At 43.9% G+C, this 23,703-nt stretch overlaps 1 protein-coding gene across 2 annotated transcripts in view; it reads right to left on the reverse strand.

The window, feature by feature from the left end:
- Positions 1–7,785, reverse strand: part of CDK2AP1 (cyclin dependent kinase 2 associated protein 1) — a 44,326-nt gene extending 36,541 nt beyond the window's left edge. The window contains exon 1 of one of the 2 annotated variants that reach the window (XM_056535928.1): positions 6,977–7,785. In XM_056535928.1, coding sequence (XP_056391903.1) covers positions 6,977–7,043 — 67 coding nt within the window. In that variant the 5' untranslated portion in view covers positions 7,044–7,785. Of the gene's footprint in view, positions 1–157; positions 291–6,976 lie in introns of those variants that run through there. The other variant, XM_056535934.1, reaches the window with a different exon arrangement.
- Between the last annotated feature and the right edge of the window lie 15,918 nt (positions 7,786–23,703).

A 23,703-nucleotide genomic window follows, 5' to 3' on the forward strand; every position in this document is an offset into this window, starting at 1 on the left:
TAGGTTTGCCTTTTTTCCAGACATTTATGTTAAACAAGGCCTAAGGGGAGGGGGCACCTTTGGAATTAGGGCCTAGTAGCGAGCCCACCACCCAGGGGCCCCTGGGGCATACTAGCAGCACAGTAAGACAGGTGACCTGTCTGTGGTCTTATCTGACCTGCAGGTTGTTTACAGCACATGGAGCTTCCTTCCTCTTCTGCCTCCTCCATCTGCCTCCGTACACTTCTCTGCTAGTTTCCTTCTTGGATCCCCTCCTTTCACTTTTCTCCTGTCTTCACTTCTCACACGAGCAGCTTCACTTAGGCCCCACCCCCAATCCATCCACCCGGTTTCTGGCAAAACTGATGTCCTTCCTCACATGCTGACAGCTCCCTCTGACACCGATAGGAGGGAGGAATCAGCTGATTGTTATCCTGTGTCTCCCCAAGTCCACCATAGCTAAATGCTGATTCTTAGCAGAGATGAGTGTCTCTCCCCTGCTGCTGCTGTATTGTTTATGCACAGCCCAAATTGCCCTTATTACTTCCCATGTCAGTCCAGTTGGGGGGGCACATGGGGGTGGCACAGCATGATGTAGGGGGGATCCGTGGTCCCATCTGGACCCTCCTTGGTGATGCCATTGCACACAGTACCTGTAGTAACAGGAGTGAGGGAGGGAGAGGGGCTTTCAGCAGCCGGGCCTGTGAGGAGAAGATTGTGCAGACTAAGATGATAGCAGCAAGGGTGAATGCCTCCATGTAAAATGCCAGCGGGCCCCTTATGACAGCTCTGCACTGCTGCTGCTAGATCTGTTTGGCGGCCTGCTCCCTCTCCAGGTGTGCGCCCCTGGCAGGGGCCAGGTTCGCATACGGTAGGTACGCCACTGATGATGCTTAGAACTGAGGCCAAAAACATCAATTGGTCTAGTTAAAATCTTGTTTCTCACAGTCTGAGAGTACTTTAGGTGCTTTTTTTTGTTTTGTTTTTTGAAAACACCAAGTGGGCTTTCCCGTGTCTTTTACACACAGAGGCTCCTTTCTGGCCACTCTGCAATAAAACTCAAGATTTTGGTGCATGACCTGCTGGAAGTTTCTCCCATCTGCACATAGCATCTTCGAAGCTTAGGCTGGGTTCACACTACGTTTTCTCCCATACGGGAGCGCATACGGCAGCTAAAACCTCGCGCTCCCGTATGTCATTCATTTCAATGAGCCGGCCGGAGTGAAACGTTCGGTCCGGTCGGCTCATTTTTGCGCCGTATGCGCTTTTACAACCGGACCTCAAACCGTGGTTGACCACAGTTTTAGGTCCGGTTGTAAAAGCACATACGGCGCAAAAATGAGCCGACCGGACCGAAAGTTTCACTCCGGCCGGCTCATTGAAATGAATGACATACGGGAGCGCATACGAAGGCATACGGGAGCGCGAGGTTTTAGCTCCCCCCTGCCGTATGCGCTCCCGTATGGGAGAAAACGTAGTGTGAATCCAGCCTTAGACAGATTTGGCATTAGCAGCCAGCTCTAGATAGAGTCCTTGTTATTCCAATCTTTTTCCATATAAGAACTATGGAGGCCATTGTGCTCTTGGGACCTTTCAGTACTGAACAATTTTGTTGTACCCTTCTCCAGATCTGCGTCTGCACACAACCCTGTATCTGAGATCTACATGCAGTTCTTTGTCCCTCATGGCTTTGTTTTTTTTTTTTTTGCTCTGATGTTCAGTGTAAGCTATAAAACCTTTAGAGATATAATTTCAAATCTACCACAGGTGACTCCAATCAGGGTGTAGGAACATCTCAAAGATGATGAACAGAAGTGGAAGGCCCCAGAGCTAAATTACAAGTGTCATAGAAGTCACCGGGAGTTGATGGCTTGCCTAATGAGTATCTCAAGCAATACCGAGAGGTGCTGCTGCCCAACTTGCTGGAGGTGTGGCGGGTGGCGGCTGAGGGAGCGGGACTACCGATATCTATGTTGGAGGCTATTATAGTGCTGCTTTTGAAGCTGGGTAAAGACCCGCTGTCTGCGGGTTCCTATAGGCTGATTTCTCTATTGTGTTCTGATGTTAAACTACTAGCTAAGGTTTTGGCCAATAGATTGCTGAGGGTGATCACTACTTTGATTCACGGGGATCAGACGGGATTCATGCCGGAGAAGTCCACTGCTGATAATATTAAGAGGCTTTACTTAAATCTAGAACTGCGCCCTGATGATGCTTCCTGTAGGGCTGTGCTTTCCCTTGACGCTGCCAACGATTTTGGAACTTCTTATGGAGTGTTATGCCCCACATGGGATTTGGACCCGTATTTTTAAATTGGGTTCAATTGTTATATGCGGCCCCATGCGCTAGAATTAGAGCTAATGGCCTGTTGTCCCATTCTTTCCCGTTGGGGCGTGGCACTCACCAGGGGTGCCCTTTGTCCCCCTTTTTATTTGCTATTGCTATAGAGCCATTAGCAGCGTTGGTAAGAGCCTCCCCTGATATTCGGGGCTTTTGTTACGGGACTTTGGAAGAGCGTATTGCTTTTTATGTGGATGACATGCTCCTTTTTTTGGGCGATGCTCCGCGATCACTGCCTCCTTTTGGCAATTATTCAGGCCTGTCTATTAACTGGGATAAGTCCACACTACTTCCCCTGGATCCTCTCCCTCCGATGCCTATAATTACTAGGGTTGGGCTTCCCATAGTTTCTAGGTTTAAATATTTAGGTGTGTATGTCACGGCTTCTGCCTCTGATTATGTTCCTCTCAATCTAGTGCCATTGTTAGATCGTAGTTCCTAAAAGGTGACTACTTGGCCCAAGCTTCCCTTATCTATAATAGGCATGTGTAACTTAACTAAAATCGTTCTCATGCCTCAGTTTTTGTATATTTTGCATAACACTCCTACCTGGATTCCCATGAAATATTTTCATAGGATTCAGTTCTTATTTCGAGAACTTATTTGGAACGGCAAATTAGCTAGGATCCGCCTTGAAACGTTACAACGTGGTAAGGAGGCGGGTGGTTTATCTGTCCCTAACCCCTGGTTATATTTCTTAGCATCGCAGGTCCAGCAGCTGAAGGGTTGGGCACTGTTGGATACCATAGGACATACAGGGGCTCTGATCTCACAATGTATCGGGGGTGTGATCCCTCTATATCTGTTGAAAATGGCGTCACAAACGCGCCCCCAGACTTTCCACCTACCTTTCTTCTTCTCCGTAAGGTATGGTTGAAGTTTAAGTCTCTCCACCACTATCCTGTTTTTGTGACATACTCACCGTTGTGGTATAACCCGGGTCTTCTTGAACTGCACTCCCTGCCTGATATTGCTCTATGGCTCTCATATGGGATATTGTACCTCTCCCAACTGTATGATGAGCCGGTGCTGAAGTCATTTGCTCAGCTGCAGGAGGAATTTAATTTACCACACTCATTCTTCTTTTGTTATCTGCAGCTACGGCATGCACTGGATGTGCAGTCACAAGCGGGTGCCTTGACTATCGGTCCCTCAACAGTGGTGAATGGCTTATTCGGTCGGGTTTCTACTAAAGGATATAAAATGGATAAAGGCAGCACACCACGATGGTATAATCCAAAAAATCGTGAATTTATTCCATGATGTAAAAAACAACGTTTCGGCGATCTCTCACCGCCATTTTCAAGTCGGTGAGAGATCGCCGAAACGTTGTTTTTTACATCATGGAATAAATTCACGATTTTTTGGATTATACCATCGTGGTGTGCTGCCTTTATCCATTTTATATCTAGTAAGAATCGGAGCACCGAGGTTCAACAGGCTTGCACCCATTTCACTATTCTGGATGTGCTGCTTTTTATGAATTTTCTTTCTACTAAAGGAGTGATATCCATGCTGTATAGGGAACTGTTACTTTCTTACCATGAGGCTTATCCCCTACATCTTAAAGAAAAATGGGAGACAAACATGGGTCTCCTGTCAGATGAACAATGGGCACAGATTATGACTACAACCCCGTGCCTTGCTGTGTTGGAGGCCCACCGGGTATCTCAATTTTTTCTGCTCCATCGGGTGTATCGCACCCCAGCATTTTTACATAGAATTGGGGTACGCCTGATTCCTGTTGTCCCAGATTCTCCATGTCTGATGCCCATTTACTTCATATGATGTGGGACTGTACTTCTTTAACGCAATTTTGGGCTGATGTGGGACAATTGCTTGGGAGAGTATTTGGTTGTCCGTTTCGCTTGTCTGCCTTGCCGTGTGTTTTGGGGTATATAGATGGTTTGGATGAGGATGGTGGCTTATACATTGGTACCAGTAGAATTCTCTATCAGGCTCGCAAGTTGATTGCACAACATTGGCTGCCAGCTTCTCCACCTACTGTATCCGAGCTCATTACTAAAATGAACCATATTATTAGGTTGGAGAAGGGTGTATATCTTAAATGGAAAGCCATACACAATTTTGAGCTTATTTGGGGGCCATGGATTGACACTCCGGGTCTGCCTTCCATATATTTACGGAGGACCCCTATGGAAGTGTTGTTAGGGGGAGTGAGATAATCTGCCTATCTGTGTTTTCTGTTGTCTTTTCTGTGTCATTTCTGCTCGGCTTGTCTTGTTGATCTGTATATGTTCGATGCGTTACTATGTCCTAATGCTGTGAGACTCTTTCTGCGTTTTTGTGTAGGGCCCTCTTCATGCTCTCTTGTTACCTTCTCTAAATGTGCTTATTCGCACTTTGTGCGGACTCTCGAAGGTGGCGACCCTCCTTTTGCTACTAATGTGGCTTCTCTGACCCTTTTTCCCTTTTCTTTTTTTTTTCTTCTGTTCTGACTGTATCGAGTATATGCAACTTATGGACAGATTTTGCACTATTTTTCTATTTTCAAGTTTTATACTTATTCTTTTACGAGGGTAAGACACGGGACTTGGGGGTGGGTGCTCTGTGTGGGTGGGGGGATGGGGTTTATGGTTTTGTTTTGTCGTTTGTTTGTAAACTACAAAATGTTTAATAAAAATTTCTGATTTTAAAAAAACAAGTGTCATAAAAGGGTCTGAATACTTTTGTCCATGCAAAATTCTTGTTTCTCATTTTAATAAATCTGGAAAAAATGTATTTTCACATTCTCATTATGGGGTATTGAGTGCAGAATAATAGGGTGGGGTGAGAAATAGTTATTTTGTTTTGTTTTCGCGCAAGGCCGCAACATAACAAAATGTGAAGGGTCTTAAAACTGAGTACAGTTACAAACTACAGCTTCTGTAGTGGGCTTCGTGGCATGGGTTTTCATGGTTTAGTAGCTGTATACAAGCGTTACATCACCAAGCACCACACCCAGCATCAGATGGAGTGGTGTAAAGCACACTACCAATGGTCATTGGAGCAGTGGAAACGTGTTTTGTGGAGTGATGAATCACACTTCTCTGTCTGATGGACAAGTCTGGGTTTGTTGAATGCCAGGAGAATGTTACCTGCCTGGCTGCATTGTGCCAGCTGTAAAGTTTAATGTAGGAGGCATATTGCTATGGGCTAAGCCACCTAGTTCCAGTAAAGGGAAATCAGCATACCAAGACATTTTGTACAATTATATGCTTCCAGCTTTTTTGGGAACAGTTTGGTTTGGGCCCTTTTGCGTTTTGGTATGACTGTGCCCCAGTTGACAAAGCAAGGTCCATAAAGGCAGGGGTGGGCCAGTTTGTTGTAGATGAACTTGACTGGCCCTTAAAGGGGTATTCCAGGAAAAAACTTTTTTTTATATATCAACTGGCTCCGGAAAGTTAAACAGATTTGTAAATTACTTCTATTAAAAAATCTTAATCCTTTCAGTACTTATGAGCTTCTGAAGTTAAGGTTGTTCTTTTCTGTCTAAATCCTCTCTGATGACACCTGTCTCGGGAAATGCCCAGTTTAGAAGAGGTTTTCTATGGGGATTTGCTTCTAAACTGGGCGTTTCCCGAGACACGTGTCATCAGAGAGGACTTAGACAGAAAAGAACAACCTTATCTTCAGAAGCTCATAAGTACTGAAAGGATTAAGATTTGTTAATAGAAGTAATTTACAAATCTGTTTAACTTTCTGGAGCCAGTTGATATTTAAAAAAAAGTTTTTTCCTGGAATACCCCTTTAACCCCATCCAATATTTGGGATGAACTAGAATAGACATTTTGAGTCAGGCCCTCTTTTCTAACCTCATAAATGCTCTTCTAGATGAATGGGCAAAAATCCCTACAGACACACCCCAAAATCTTATAGAAAGTCTTCTTAAAGGAGAATAAGTTGTTATAACTGTAAAGAGTGGGACAGACTCCATAATTATATCTGGGGATTCAGAATGTGATCTATAAGGGCAATGTGTGGGTGTCCCAATACGTTAGTCTATTTAGTGTGTAAAGCAGCTATCTTAATATAAGACTATGGCACTGCCATATACTGACTCCCCATACAAAAACTAAGCAATAGTAGTGATTTACATGGTGCCTGGGCTTTGTTATAAAATGTACACTAAGCAGATGACATAATGTGAAAATAACAGAGATGACACATCCCCAGCTCCTTACACACAATGAATGATGAAGCAGCTATTAGTGATGGGCAGGACTGACTTCTCCCCCCTCCCTCCTACAGATCAGCAGCGCCCCGCAATACCAAGAACGGCCAGCAGAGGTCTCTGCGCCGCTCGCTTGTTTCAGATCAATCAGCAGCCCTGGGGAGCCGATCATGGAGACGCCGAAACGGACTTGATCAAAGGGCTCCTGCTGATCCGTGTATGCCGCGCCTGTCACCGGGGCCACGGACTGGCCTCCCGCCTTCCCCAGAGCCGCTCCGGGACTCCCCGCTCTCTCCGGCCTGTCCTCCAGCCGGCTAGGAAGCACGCTAGTGACAGGATGTGACCTTATTCCACCGGCCAGCACATCAACTCCAGGCTGGGGCTCTCCCCAGGTATCTCCATCCACCTCCCTCCTCCCCAGTCACCCGGGCCTGAGCCCACGGCTCCCCCAGACTAAGTTCCCCACTCTAGACGATCACTTACCCGGAGCCCCATGGTTGCCGTGCAGCTGTGCGTTCAGGTTGGGTTTATAAGACATTCCCAGAGACATGACTGGCGAGAGGAGAGCGGATCACCCACAACAACAAATAAAATGTCCTGAAATCCACTGAAGCGTCTCTTGTCTGTCTCCCTCAGACACTTTTTGTTGTTTACAGCGGCGGCACCGGCAAATATGGCGTCACTTCTACTGACACCCACAATGCAATGAAGACTTCAGACACCATGTCCCTCCACAGACCCCCAGTCACCTCACCCTGGGGGGCTCCAGCCTGAAATGCAATACAGAGATGTGGCTTTTTTCATCCTTTCTCACAAAAATACAGACATTTTGTCCGTGCGTGGCAGAAGCTGTCACATTATTAACTGTGTCATTTCTGCTTTTGTCACTAAAACTTAGACATTTTGTCAGGGCTCTGGGAGTGCATTTTCTTTCTTTTTTTTCTGTCCAACTTTTTACAACTTTTTTTTATAGGCAGAAATTTTAATATTTTTTTTCTTCAAAATATTTACAAAAGTTGAGAATAAAAAAAAATAAAAAAAACTTGGCAAACTTAAAAGAATTTTTAGTTTTCTTTTTGTTTCTTAATTTCAAATCTCAAAATTGTTGTTTTTATTTACGTTCATATATTTCTGAAGCTTTTATTTTTGTGCGACCCAAGTGCTTTCTGAAAATATTTGACGATGATAAATATTTCCGAGTTGATTGTACATATTTTGGAATGTTGAAGTATATAGTGTCGATGTTTAATTTTCTGTGCTGATTTACTAATGTTCCTTTTATTTTGTCTTTTGTGAACAGAGACTGCAGGACCAATCTGCTTCATAAGGTAGAACCTTATTTCATAGTAAAAAAAAAATTAAATAAATAAATATATATAATTGATTTTTTATTTTTTTATTTTAGGTTTCATACAATAATTTCAGCATACTATAAATGATACATGTATTATGAGTGCACAGGAGGACCCCTCATCTGTATGTATTCTCTAAAGATCGGGGGAGGGGGGGGGTGCGGGCTAAAATCACTGTATACAGGCAGCTGATTGTGAATAGCTAAGCACATGATGAGTAAATCTTTATTTCCCATGGTCTAATGTCATTCATTGTTGGGAAATTGCACATTATTGTGAGGCAGTAAAATGCTTGTTCCTTTATGCTCGAGGTGCCTTGTATACAGTGTGAACTAGGTTTATGTCTCGGATGAATGATTTTGTCAGTATTAACAGCCATTTTGTGACGTATGGGCTCAGAGCAGCTAATGTGACTGGAAGAGAATAAAAGAGAGCAGAATATGGATGTCAGCAAAGAGCAATCACTGCATAATCTTCTCTTTATGTAACCTGTATGGTGGGGCATTCACATGCTTCGCATTCAGCTGCTGTGCTGACTTCTATAGCAGCAAATAGGTCAATGCTAATCACAGAATTTCTTTCACATATTCACCCATGTCAGATCGGGGTTTGAATATTGATAGTTACATTTAGAAATCTACATGTGATAACTGGTAGAAGTACAAAAGGATCACAATATATTATTTTCATTGGAACACAAATGTAGCAAATCTGTGCAGACAGTCTCGCTACCCTCCCAGTAAAAGTGATTATATATTTTTTTTTACCTTCTCATATTCTCTGCAAATGTTTTGTCTTATAAGAATATTTAGAAACAATTTCTTAATATTATCTTAGCAAGTAGAAAGTGAAGATAAAGCACTGACCGCAGTCCGGGGTTCAGCAACCTAATAGAGCTTTATTCCAAAGCAGAATCGGTATAGCGGAGCAGACAGACACACAGGGAGCATGGATGGAACAGGTGGCGTGACGAACGGGTGGCAACCGGTTTCATGCACTGAGGCGCTTCCTCTGGCCCACGCGGGCTACACACAGGGAGCATGGATTGAACAGGTGAGGCGGGGGCGTGAAGAACGGGTGGCAACAGGTTTCACGCACTGAGGCGCTTCCTCTGGCCCACGCGGGGCTACACACAGGGAGCATGGCTGGAACAGGTGAGGCGGGGGCGTGAAGAACGGGTGGCAACCGGTTTCACGCACTGAGGCCCTTCCTCTGGCCCACGCGTGGGCCAGAGGAAGCGCCTCAGTGTGTGAAACCGGTTGCCACCCCTTCGTCACGCCCCCGCCTCACCTGTTCCATCCATGCTCCCTGTGTGTCTGTCTGCTCCGCTATACCAACTCTGGTTTGGAATAAAGCTCTATTTGGTTGCTGAACCCCGGACTGCGGTGAGTGCTTTATCTTCACTTTCAACTTGCTAAGATTTTGTTGTAATACTGGACTCTTTGGATATGAGCACCGCCATCACCCATAGCAACCATTTAGCAGACAGACGCGTACATTAGCTGCATTGCATTTTGTCTAATACCGCTCTCTATATGCATGAACAGTAGCGGTGCCAGACTCAGTCTTCTACCATAATTTATTAATATTAGTTAGCTGGTTGTCTCATTCAGAGTTGGGATTCTTTTTTTTTTTTTTTTTCTCCTTTATTTCTATAAACCTGACAAATTATTGTACCTTTTTGGAAGTTACAATGGCTGTTTCATGTTTTGGAGCATCAATAATGGAAGTATAGAAGCATGTGAGGGAAGAAAGCTAGTGGTGCCAATGATACTACCGTATTGTAAATCGTATTGCATATAGCAATTGCAACGCTGGGACCTCGTTGCACCCACACAATGGTATAACCCAAAGGTGTAGACTAGATGATTCAAATACAAGTTCCCATCAAGAAGGTCAAATAGTGCCTGCACAATAGTAACGCACACCTACCACATAAAATATGTAACACCTACCAAATAAAATTGGGCTATATACTTATAATAGTTCTTATATAATAATCAGGTTGCAGTATTTACAGAGAGGTTCCATACTGTACATAGGCACCTAATATGGTGTCTCTAAATGAAAATGTTTTACTCCTAAAGGCCTCTTCATGTCACATTTTAGAGCTATGTTGCCAATTTACGTCAAATAGCTTTACAGCTGTCTAAATAAAGTTTTGCTCATAGTTTGTTTACAGTCACAGTGGACTGCAGAAATTAGAAAGTAAATTTTACCATAACATTGAAATCACTGACAGGTCAATGATTGTCTCGTAACAAAGGCACCTGTCATGGTGTAAGATTTATCAGCAGCAAGTAAACTGTAAGTTCCTTAGTGTGTACATAACACGCACTAAGGAACATCACATAAAATTCACATAACTTCTGACATATCATATAGACATGTCAGAAGTTTTGATCGGTTGGGATCCGGCTGCTGAGACTCTTACCAGTCGCTAGAACAAAGGGACACAAGTGATCTTACTCCGTGTGCTCGGCGTTCCTCTGAATGGCAAGCAGAATAGAAGGGAAACAGTGCTCGGGAACGCTTGTTTACCATTGTTCTAGTGATCGGTGGAGGTTTCAGCAGCCTGACCCAATCGATCGCAACTGATGACATATATCTCTATGTGAACATTAGGTATACTTTAAGTTGATGTGTTGAAAGCAGGAAAATTGGCAAGCGTAAGGATCTGAGCAACTGACTAGGACTAAACTGTAATAACTATATGACTGGGTTAGTTCCCTTGTCCCGTTATCTAGGGGTGCATCTCTTTTTATTGTGGTTATGGTAGTGTGCACACATTTTTTTGTAGGTGATTTTTGTATTTTTATGCTACACAATAAAGGTTATGTTTGAGCCCTCTACTGTGAATAATTGAGGTCTTTCTATCTGGTGAATCTGGGTCAGAACCAACTCTAAAATGGTGGATCATGTGAAGTGTTCTGTCTATACGTTGGTTGGTAACCATGAAAGTGGACAAAGGGTGGACTGGGTACCCAAGGCTTATTCATTTGTGTGGAGTGTAGGCTAGCCAATTTCTCTGTCCCACAGAAGAACTGTAGCACAAACTGCTGAAGATAATGTTGGCTATGAAAGAAAGGTTTCAGACACAGTGCATTACTGCTTACCTCTGTCTAGACCATAGAGCAATGGGAGGAGGTGGTCTGATGGATATAAAAAAATGATCTTTTTATCTATCATAACATGTTGATTGCCTGGTTTGTTTGTGTCACTTATCTGAGGAAGCGATGGCACTAGTATACACTATGGAAAGAGCAGTATTCCCTAATAAAAATATAAGTATTTTCCTCAATGACAGCTGCCCCTTTCTGCAGGATAGTGTGCCCTACAACACTGTATAACTTGTTCAGGAATGGTTTAAGAAACATTTCCACAGATCTGCATTTGTGGGATCTGCTAGAAAAAAAAGCTCAAACCATGTAGATTGCATGTTACAAGTTACAGTGCTTAAAGCATTACTGTCATTAGAAAGAACTTTTTGAGCTGTTTCTTAGACAAAAGTTGTTGATCACACATGGCGTCCCGCTCCTGAGACCCGCTGCCATAAGGAGATAAGCCGGGGAAGCGGGCGGCATGCCGATCCAGCCTTTTTCTTTGTGTAGAATTCTGTAGCATTAGGCAATTTTTTGGCCGCATAGCGTTTGGCAAAATGGCCGCATAGCGTTTTTCTGTAGGCAAAACGCAGCGGCCAGATGTTAGCAAGGAGTCAATAGCGAAACGCAAAACCCACTTTGCGTTTTTTGGGTTTGGCGTTTTTTTCCCCCCTGACCCCAGCCCTTAGCTGCGATCTGGCAGTTTTGCCAAATCACTGCATGCAGGCAAAAACACCATAGTTTCAGCATCCTTGGAGGGAAATAGGGATGCATAGCATCCCTACTTCCCTCTGCAGCCATACAGCATAGCTGCGCTAGAAAATGTCCCTGCATAGATCGGGACTCAGCTGTGCTTGCGGCAAAAGAGCCGGGAGCACAGCTGATGCTGAGCAGTAGATATACATCGTATATCTACTGCCCAGCAAGAATTTACAGTGAACCTGCAATGTGTATACAGTAAACACATTGCTGGTTAACTTAATCCTCTGCTGAGCGCTTTGTGCCAGCCAAGCAAGGAAAGAATTAACTTACACTGCTGGATACTGTATGTTAACTCTTTGTGTGGTATACAATATATACAGCTATCTATGGATAGCTGTATATAGCCTTTGGCTGTCTGGGCATGCTGGGAGTTGTAGTTTAGCACCAGCTGGAGTCTCCCTGTCTGGAAAGACACTGCCAGAAGGGTCTGTTCACATTATACAAAAAGTACAATGAGAATCAGAGGCTCAGATTTAGCACCCTGGCTCCAGTCTGTAGCTCTGCGCCAAATTACATCTCTTGGGGGCGGAGCTACACAGACCTGGCCAGAACAGGAGTAAGGGAGGTAAGTGGACCTTGTGTTCTGTATACACTATATACAGCTAGGAGTCCCGTAGTTACTATATACATCTAGGAGTCCCGTATTTACTATATACAGCTAGGAGCAAGGAGTCCCGTTAGTATAGTATACACAGGTACACTATGCACCCCTGTATACTATACGACCGGCGGAAGGTAAGTAGTAATGCTATACATCACTCCTCACCGCCTTACACACTGTGGGCCAGGCACTCTGCATCCGACCCATGGAGTGTTAATCTGGAAGGCAATGAAAAAACTGCAAAAGGGCACAAGAAAAAAAAAGCAGGAAAAACTGCCAAAACGCGGTAAAAGCTTTTTTCGGCCGTTTTTATCAGGTGTAAAAAAAATTTTTTCTTAAAAGTGGAAATCTAGCCTCCGGAGGGTGCTCATGTTCCAGCCTCTTTAGTCGCAGGTAAGCACTCGCCAATTTCATCTGACAGAAGTAATCAGCACAGCACAGTAGTGGCAGAAGATTGAAATATGGGATAAACGGATCACAACAGAAAAGAAAACAGGCAAAAGGAGTTAATTGGGTATGTCATGATGACCCACTCCCTTTAGGTCAAGATTTTTGTGTTTTTTGTGTCTTGAATTTTGATAAAAAAAATAAAAATAAAAATCGTATAATAAAATTATGCTTAACCCCTTAAGGACCAGGCCATTTTACATCTTAGGACCAGAGCGTTTTTTGAACATCTGACCACTGTCACTTTAACCCCTTAAGGACGCAGGACGTAAATGTACGTCCTGGTGAGGTGGTACTTAACGCACCAGGACGTACATTTACGTCCTAAGCATAACCGCGGGCATCGGAGTGATGCCCGTGTCATGCGCGGCTGATCCCGGCTGCTGATCGCAGCCAGGGACCCGCCGGCAATGGCCGACGCCCGCGATCTCGCGGGCGTCCGCCATTAACCCCTCAGGTGCCGGGATCCCGGCATCTGCGGCAGTTCACGATTTAAATGAACGATCGGATCGCCCGCAGCGCTGCTGCGGGGATCCGATCATTCAGAGCACCGGACGGAGGTCCCCTCTCCTTCCTCCGTCCGACTCCCGGCGTCTCCTGCTCTGGTCTGTGATCGAGCAGACCAGAGCAGAAGATGACCGAAAACACTGATCTGTTCTATGTCCTATACATAGAACAGACCAGTATTAGCAATCATGGTATTGCTATGAATAGTCACCTATGGGGACTATTCAAGTGTAAAAAAAAATGTAAAAGTAAAAAAAAAGTGAAAAATCCCCTCCCCCAATAAAAAAGTAAAACGTTTTTTCCTATTTTACCCCCAAAAAGCGTAAAAAAATTTTTTTATAGACATATTTGGTATCGCCGCGTGCGTAAATGTCCGAACTATTAAAATAAAATGTTAATGATCCCGTACGGTGAACGGCGTGAACGAAAAAAAAAAAAAAAAGTCCAAAATTCCTACTTTTTTAATACATTTTATTTAAAAAAAAATTATAAAAAATGTATTAAAAGTTTTTTATATGCAAATGTGGTATCAAAAAAAAGTACAGATCATGGCGCAAAAAATGAGCCCCCATACCGCCACTTATACGGAAAAATAAAAAAGTTAGAGGTCATCAAAATAAAGGGATTATAAACGTACTAATTTGGTTTAAAAAGTTTGTGATTTTTTTTTAAGCGCAACAATAATATAAAAGTATATAATAATGGGTATCATTTTAATCGTATTGACCCTCAGAATAAAGAACACATGTCATTTTTACCATAAATTGTACGGCGTGAAAACAAAACCTTCCAAAATTAGCAAAATTGCGTTTTTTGTTTTAAGTTCCCCACAAAAATAGTGTTTTTTGGTTGCGCCATACATTTTATGATATAATGAGTGATGTCATTACAAAGGACAACTGGTCGCGCAAAAAACAAGCCATCATACTAGTCTGTGGATGAAAATATAAAAGAGTTATGATTTTTAGAAGGCGAGGAGGAAAAAATTAGTCCTTAAGGCCAAAATGGGCTGAGTCCTTAAGGGGTTAAACATTAATAACTCTGGAATGCTTTTAGTTATCATTCTGATTCCGAGATTTTTTTTCGTGACATATTTTACTTTAACCCCTTAAGGACTCAGAGTTTTTCAGTTTTTGCACTTTCGTTTTTTCCTCCTTACCTTTTAAAAATCATAACCCTTTAAATTTTCCACCTAAAAATCCATATTATGGCTTATTTATTGCATCACCAATTCTACTTTGCAGTGACATTAGTCATTTTACTAAAAAATTCACGGCGAAATGGAAAAAAAAATCATTGTGCGACAAAATCGAAGAAAAAGCGCCATTTTGTAACTTTTGGGGGCTTCCATTTCTACGCAGTGCATATTTCGGTAAAAATGACACCTTATCATTATTCTGTAGGTCTATACGGTTAAAATGATACCCTACTTATATAGGTTGGATTTTGTCGTACTTCTGGAAAAAATCATAACTACATGCAGGAAAAATTTATATGTTTAAAAATGTCATATTCTGACCCCTATAACTTTTTTATTTTTCCACGTACAGGGCGGTATGAGGGCTAATTTTTTGCGTCGTGATCTGAAGGTTTTATCGGTAAGATTTTTGTTTTGATCGGACTTTTTGATCACTTTTTATTCATTTTTTAATGGTATAAAAAGTGACCAAAAATACGATTTTTTTGCGCGTACGCCATTGACCGTGCGGTTTAATTAATGATATATTTTTATAGTTTGGACATTTACGCATGCGGCGATACCACATATGTTTATTTTTTTTTTATTTACACTTTTATTTTTTTTATGGGAAAAGGGGGGTGATTCAAACTTTTATTAGGGAAGGGGTTAAATGACCTCTATTAACACTTTTTTTTACTTTTTTTTTGCAGTGTTATAGGTCCCATAGGGACCTATAACACAGCACACACTGATCTCTCATGCTGATCACTGGCGTGTATTAACACGCCTGTGATCCGTGTTATCGGCGCTTGACTGCTCCTGCCTGGATCTCAGGCACGGAGCAGTCATTCGTCGATCGGACACCGAGGAGGCAGGTAAGGGCCCTCCTGGTGTCCTGTAAGCTGTTAGGGACGCCGCGATTTCACCGCCGCTTCTAAAGGGTTAATACTGCACATTGCCGCGATCGGTGTGGTATTAGCCGCGGGTCCCGGCCGTTGATGAGCGCCGGGACCGACGCGATGTGATGCGGGGTTGCAGCGCGACCCCGCTTCATATCGCAGGAGCCGGCGCAGGGCGTAAATATACGTCCTGCGTCGTTAAGGGGTTAACATGGTGGTACATTTTTGTGGTCACTTACATCCTTTCTTGGTGAAAAATCCCCAAATTTGATGAAAAAATTTAAAATTTTGCATTTTTCTAACTTTGAAGCTCTCTGCTTGTAAGGAAAATGGATATTCCAAATACATTTTTTTTGATTCACATATACAATATGTCTACTTTATGTTTGCATCATAAAATTGACAAGTTTTAACTTTTGGAAGACACCAGAGGGCTTCAAAGTTCATCAGCAATTTTCCAATTTTTGACAAAATTTTCAAACTCACTATTTTTCAGGGACCAGTTCAGGTTTGAAGTGGATTTGAAGGGTCTTCATATTAGAAATACCCCACAAATGACCCCATTATAAAAACTGCACCCCTCAAAGTATTCAAAATGACATTTAGTCAGCGTTTTAACCCTTTAGGTGTTTCACAGGAATAGCAGCAAAATGAAGGAGAAAATTCACAATCTTCATTTTTTACACTTGCATGTTCTTGTAGACCCAATTTTTGAATTTTTACAAGGGGTAAAAGGAGAAAATGTATACTTCTTCTATTTGTAGCCCAATTTCTCTCGAGTAAGCACATACCTCATGTCCTATGTAAAGTGTTCGGCGGGCGCAGTAGAGGGCTCAGAAGGGAAGGAGCGACAAGGGGATTTTGGAGAGTACGTTTTTCTGAAATGGTTTTTGGGGCGCATGTTGCATTTAGGAAGCCCCTATGGTGCCAGAACAGCAAAAAAAAAAACACATGGCATACTATTTTGGAAACTAGACCCCTTGAGGAACGTAACAAGGAATAAAGTGAGCCTTAATACCCCACAGGGGTTTCACGACTTTTGCATATGTAAAAAAAAAAATTTCACATTCACATTTTTGCAAGGGCTAATAGCAGAAAATACCCCCCAAAATTTGTAACCCCATTTCTTCTGAGTATGGAAATACCCAATGTGTGGACGTCAAGTGCCCTGCGGTTGAACTACAATGCTCAGAAGAGGAGGAGTGCCATTGAGCTTTTGAAGAGTGAATTTGTTTGGAATGGTAGTCAGGGGCCATGTGCGTTTACAAAGCCCCCCGTGGTGCCAGAACAGTGGACCCCCCCACATGTGACCCCATTTTGGAAACTACACCCCTCACAGAATTTAATAAGGGGTGCAGTGAGTATTTACACCCCACTGGCATTTGACAGATCTTTGGAACAGTGGGCTGAGCAAATGAAAAATAAAATTTTTCATTTTCACGGACCACTGTTCCAAAAATCTGTCAGACACCTGTGGGGTGTAAATGCTCACTGCATCCCATATTACATTACATGAGGGGTGTAGTTTCCAAAATGGGGTCACATGTTGGGGGGTCCATTGTTCTGGCACTATGGGGGCTTTGTAAGCACACCTGGCCTTCAATTCCGGACACATTTTCTCTTCAAAATCCCAATGGCGCTCCTTCTTTTCTGAGCATTGTAGTTCGCCTGCCGAGCACTTTACATCCACATTTGGGGTATTTTCTTACTCAGAAGAAATGGGGTTACAAATTTTGGGGGGCTTTTTTTCCAATTTTCCCTTGGGAAAATGAAAAATTTAGGGTAACACCAGCATTTTAGTGAAAAAAAATAATTTTTTCCATTTTCCCATCCAACTTTAACGAAAATTTGTCAAACACCTGTGGGGTGTTAAGGCTCACTATAAGCCTTGTTACATTCTGTGAGGGGTGTAGTTTCAAAAATGGGGTCACATGTCGGTATTTATTTTATTGCGTTTATGTCAGAACTGCTGTAAAATTAGCCACCCCTGTGCAAATCACCAATTTAGGCTTCAAATGTACATAGTGCGCTCTCACTCTTGAGCCTTGTTATGCGCCCGCAGATCATTTTACGCCCACATATGGGGTATTTCCGTACTCAGGAGAAATTGCGTTACAAATTTTGGGGTCTTTTTTTCCTTTTACCTCTTGTGAAAATAAAAAGTAAAGGGCAACACCAGCATGTTAGTGTAAACATTTTTTTTTTTACACTAACAGGCTGGTGTAGACCCCAACTTTTCCTTTTCATAAGGGGTAAAAGGAGAAAAAGTCCCCCAAAATTTGTAGTGTAATTTCTACCGAGGACGGAGATACCCCATATGTGGCACTAAACTGTTTCCTTAAAAAACGACAGGGCTCCGAAGTGAGAGAGCGCCATGCGCATTTGAGGACTAAATTAGGGATTGCACAGGGGAGGACATAGGGGTACAGTATTCTACGCCAGTGATTCCCAAACAGGGTGCCTCCAGCTGTTGCTAAACTCCCAGCATGCCTGGACAGTCAGTGGCTGTCCAAAAATGCTGGGAGTTGTTGTTTTGCAACAGCTGGAGGCTCCGTTTTGGAAACACTGCCGTACAATACGTTTTTTATTGGGGGGGGGGGGGGGGGCAGTGTAAGGGGGTGTATATGTAGTGTTTTACCCTTTATTATGTGTTAGTGTAGTGTAGTGTTTTTAGGGTACATTCACACTGGCGGAGATTTACAGTGAGTTCCCTGCTAGGAGAAAAATTTGCCGCAGCTCATACTTGAAGCAGAAAACTTACTGTAAACCTGTCCGTGTGAATGTACCCTGTACGTTCTCATGGGGTGGGGGGGGCAAACCTCCAGCTGTTTCAAAACTACAACTCCCAGCATGTAGGAAGGGCATGCTGGGAGATGTAGTTATGCAACAGCTGGAGGGATCGCAACTACAACTCCCAGCATGTTGGGATTTGCAGTTTTGCAACATCTGGAGAGCTACAGTATAGAGACCAGTAGAGATGAGCGAACTTACAGTAAATTTGATTTGTCACAAACTTCTCGGCTCGGCAGTTGATGACTTATCCTGCGTCAAATTAGTTCAGCCTTCAGGTGCTCCGATGGGCTGGAAAAGGTGGATACATTCCTAGGAATGAGTCTCCTAAGACTGTATCCACGTTTTCCAGCCCACCGGTGCACCTGAAAGCTGAACTAATTTATGCAGGAAAAGTCATCAACTGCCGAGCCGAGAAGTTCGTGACGAATCAAATTTACTGTAAATTCGCTCATCTCTAGAGACCACTATAGTGATCCAGTTATAGTGATCCAGTGCCTCTCATTTTATGTATTCTGTACTTTTCTATGTATGTTTTAACTTTGTGAGTTCATTAAAGTATATGGACTTATAATTTTTTAGATGCATTTGTGTGCACTGATTGGTACACGTCATCGGGGTTCTAGTATAGAGACCACTGCAAACTGTGGCTCTCCATATGCTGCAAAACTACAAATCCCAGCTTGCCCAGACAGCAAACAGTTGTGTGGACATGCTAGAAGTTGTAGTTTTGCAAGATCTGGAGGGCTATAGTTCAGAGACTACCATATAGTGGTCTCAAACTGTAGCCCTCCAGCTGTTGCAAAACTACAACTCCCAGCATGCCCAAACAGCTGTCTGGGCATGCTGGGAGTTTTAGTTTTGCAACATCTGGAGTGCTACAGTTTAGAGACCACTATATAGTGGTCTCGGACTGCAGCCCTCCAGATGTTGCTAGGCAACTTACCGGCTTCCGTCGGATCCAGGGAGCCTGCTGCACGACATCGCCGCCCGCCGATCTCCGACGCCGATCGTCGCCCGCAGCCTCCTCAGATTAAGTGGACTCCAGCGCCGGTCCTCTTTGGTTTCCCCGTTCTGCCCTGCCTATTGTGGGTGGGCAGAACGGGGAAAACTAAAGTTAACCCCCCCCGCCCCCTATCTGCTATTGGTGGTCGCGTTTAGACCACCAATAGCAGGGATAGGAGGGGTGGCACCCCTGCCACCTCACTCCTATCTCTTCAGGGGGATTGTGGGTGTCTTAGACACCCGCGATCCCCCTTATATTCCGGGTCACCATAGACCCGTAATGACCCGGAATCGCGCAAATCGCAAGTGTGAATTCACTTGCGATTTGCGGCGAACGCCGACATGGGGGACCCCCCTGGGCATTTGTGCGGGGTGCCTGCTGATAGATATCAGCAGTCACCCCGGTCCGGTCCCCGCCCAGCGCGCAGCGGGGACCGAAATTCCCACGGACGTATGAGTACGTGCCTGGTCCTTAAGACCCAGGGTGCAGGGACGTACTCATACGTGACTGGTCCTTAAGAGGTTAAGTGACCAAAGAAAAAGGGCCATAAAAAGACAAAAAAGGGGTCAATCCAAACAGAAAATAAACATAGCATAGACAGTACAAGTGTCAAGGCCCATGAATAATCAGTGCAAACAAAAGCAAAAAGTGAACAAAGAACAGGGCCGTGGCAAGCTAATACAGCACCTGAAAGCGCTTTGACGGCCCCCGGTGCTAAAATGGAGGACCGTGACTACAACTGCGATCAGCAATTAGATATGATACAAACCAATAATCAAACAAATGCCAATACGCCAGCAGGGTATGCATAGGGCCGGGGCCCAAAATCAAAGGGAGAGTAAGGGAGGGAAGACAAACGGGGAAGCACAAAGACCCACAATAAATGACAAAATCACACATAGGGAAGCAGGCATGAAAAACAGGGATAAGGAAGAGTAAAAGAGAAGAAAAAGTTAAGGCGGTTGTCTATCAGAGAAACGATCCCAGGGTTCCCAGACAGAAAGGAAGGAAGCAATAGAATTATTTAACCCCTTAAGGACCTGGGGTTTTTCCGTTTTTGCATTTTCGTTTTTTCCTCCGTACCTTTAAAAAATCATAACTCTTTAAATTTTTCACCTAAAAATCCATATGATGGCTTATTTTTTGCGCCACCAATTCTACTTTATAATGACGTCAGTCATTTTACCCAAAAATCCACGGCGAAACGGAAAAAAAAATTATTGTGAGACAATATTGGAAAAAAAAAACATTTTGTAACTTTTGGGGGCTTCCGTTCCTACACAGTACATTTTTGGGTAAAAATGACACCTTCTCTTTATTCTGTAGGTCCATACAGTTAAAATGGTACCCTACTTATGTAGGTTTGATTTTGTCGTACTTCTGGAAAAAATCAAAACTACATGCAGGAAAATTTATACGTTTAAAATTGTCATCTTCTCACCCCTATAACTTTTTTATTTTTCCGCATATGGGGTGGTATGAGGACTCATTTTTTGCGCCATGATCTGAAGTTTTTAGCGGTACCATTTTTGCATTGACAGGACTTATTATTCATTTTTTCATGATATAAAATGTGACCAAAAATGCACTATTTTGGACTTTTGAATTTTTTTGCGCGTACGCCATTGACCGTGCGGTTTAATTAACGATATATTTTTATAATTCGGACATTTGCACACGCGGCAATATCACATATGTTTATTTTTATTTACACAGTTTTTTTTTTTTTAATGGGAAAAGGGGGGTGATTCAAACTTTTATTAGGGGAGGGGTTAAATGATCTTTATTCACTTTTTTTAGCAGTGTTATAGCTCCCATAGGGACCTCTTCCAGCACAAGGGTTTTGGCGGCTAGAACTATGTGCATAAAGAGCCAAAACATCTTCCTAGACAGAGCAGGATGAGAAAGTTGAAGAAGATAAACAAGTGGGTTAAGGGATACCAAGACTCCCAGTACCTCAAAGAGCAGCTCCTGCACTTTGATCCAATAGCTCACTATGATAGGACATGACCAAAATATATGAAACACCGTGCCCAAACCAACCCCACAGCGCCAGCACTGAGGAGGGATATCTGGGTTCAATCGATTTAACAACTCAGGAGTATGATACCAGATGGACACCTTTGAAGCCCGTTCCCATATGACCCTCCACTGAGGAACAGTAATGGTAGTATTGAGTGCGTCCTCTCAACAACCCATGTAACGGTGCAATACTGGGGCATCTGCGGGAGGTTGAATAAGCAGAGAGTAGATGTCGGAGAGGACCCCTCGTCTGAGGCCCACCACGGCATAACCTTTCAAAACCAATGGGCTTAGAGACCACCAAGGAGCAGGTGGTAGTGGACAGAAAATGCTGTAACTGTAGGTAATGAAAGCACTCAGACGAGGGGAGATTCCAAAGAGATTGCAATTAAGCATAGGAAAGAAGTGAGCGAGATAGAGGATCCACAACGTCTGCCCAACAGAAGAGACCCCTAGACTCCCACACCATGATTGCGGACCAGCTGGAGGGAAAGTCAGGATGATAGAGGAAAGACCGAAGAGGGAAGGAAGGAGAGAACAGCTTGAATTTCACAGAACAGTATCCCCAGACATATTTAGAAAACGCCATAGGGCTTAATAGAGGAGACAAAGAAACAGTAGATGCAGGAGGGGACCAGAGAAGCGTATTGGGGTGCAGAGGGGCTAACCAAAGCTTTTCCAGCTCCATCCAGCGGCTATACACATGGTAGGATGACCACGCCGCAAGATGATGCAGATGGGCGGCCCAATAGTACCTAACTACATCTGGGACAGCAAGACCCCCAAACGCCCTACCGGCTATCATTACCGACATAGGGAGCCGGTGCCTCTTCCCATCCCAGATGAATTTAAAGATAGCTGTTTGAAACGAGAGCAGGGTGGATAATGGCACGTAACATTTAAAAAAAATACAGCAATTTTGGTCATTTTCACCGCCGCGATGCGCCCTAAAAAAGATATATACTGTGAGCGCCATTTCTCCAAAAGAGTACGGAGTTCCCAAAAAAGGGGAAGATAGTTGGTAGAATAAAGCGAGGAGTAAGTAGAAGTAATATAGACCCCCCAAATATTTAATAGCAGACGGAGACCACTTAAAAGAGTAATTGGAGCGAAGGAGAGTGGAAAGACATAGTGGGCGGTTCAGAGGGAGCGCCTCAATTTTAGAGAGATTCACTTTATAACCAGAAACTTCACCGTAAGTATGAAGAGCTCTATAAAGACTAGGAAGAGAAAGTAAAGGATGAGTGAGAGTAAGAAGGACATCATCAACAAATAGGCAGATCTTGAATTCCCTATCATGGAGAGGGATACCAGTGATGTCCGGGTCCCTCCTAAGCATGGCAGCTAAAGGCTCAATACACAAGACAAAAATCAGGGGGGACAACGGACAGCCCTGATGAGTCCCATTAAACAAAGGAAAGGTCGGAGAAGGATCGTGAGGGAGTTTCAGAGAATCAGTGGGAGAGGAGTAGAGACCCCGCAGAGCAGTTAAAAAGTTACCTTTAATACCAAACTTCTGAAGGGTGGCAAAGAGAAATGGCCATCCGAGTCTATCAAAAGCCTTTTCGGCATCAAGGCTAAGTATGAGCGCCTGATCAGACCTCCGATTAATCAGGTCAACAAGGTCCACTACCCTCCTTGTGTTATCACTGCCCTGGTGACCGGGGATGAACCCCACCTGGTCTATATGGATCAGGGACGGGAGAAAGGAGCAAAGTCGGACTTCCAACACCTTAGAAAACAGTTTCAAATCACAATTGAGGAGGGCAATAGGCCGATAACTAGAGCAATCGTGAGGATCCTTACCAGGCTTAGGTATCAGGGTGATGAGAGAGTGCAAAAAAGGACTGCGGGATCCCCGCCCCCCCCCCCCCCCCCCGAAAGGAATTAGAGAGGAACGAGCCTAGGTATTAGGATAGAAGAGAAAGTCTTGTAGTAGAGATACGGGACACCGTCCGGGCCGGGGAAACGACCAGCAGGGAAGGACTTTAGAACCTCCAAAAGCTCATCCCCAGTGATGGGTGCATTGAGGACCTCTCGATCAGCCCCCGACAAGGTAGGCAAGCCGCACCGTGAAAGATTAGAATCAAGGGATGCAGCCCGCTCCCCCAGATCAGACGGAAGCTGTGAGGGAAGAGAGTAAAGTTTAGTGTAGTAATCCACAAAGAGACGAGAAATATCAGCCGGATGATAGTGAAGGACACCAGAAGAATCTTCGAGGGCCGAGGGAGATTGAGCAACCGCCCGGTCTCGGAGGCGCCTGGCTAACATCGTATGTGCCTTGTTGCCCTTTTCATAGAAGCGCTGCTTGGCAAACAGCAGTTGGCGCTCAACTCTATAGAGGGCCAGGTCACCCGACCTTGCCCAGGCGGCTACCAAGCTTCGTAAGGTCGACAAAGAGGGAGTAGACAGTAAAAGAGCCTCCAGGCGAGCGAGTTCACGGGAGCGAGCCAGAGTATCACGGTTGAGTCGCGAACCCAAAGCTATACAATGCCCACATACCATGGACTTATGGGCCTCTCAGAGGATAGCCTGAGACGAGA

The sequence above is a fragment of the Hyla sarda genome, chromosome 1, assembly GCF_029499605.1.
Source record: "Hyla sarda isolate aHylSar1 chromosome 1, aHylSar1.hap1, whole genome shotgun sequence".
Taxonomy (NCBI): domain Eukaryota; kingdom Metazoa; phylum Chordata; class Amphibia; order Anura; family Hylidae; genus Hyla; species Hyla sarda.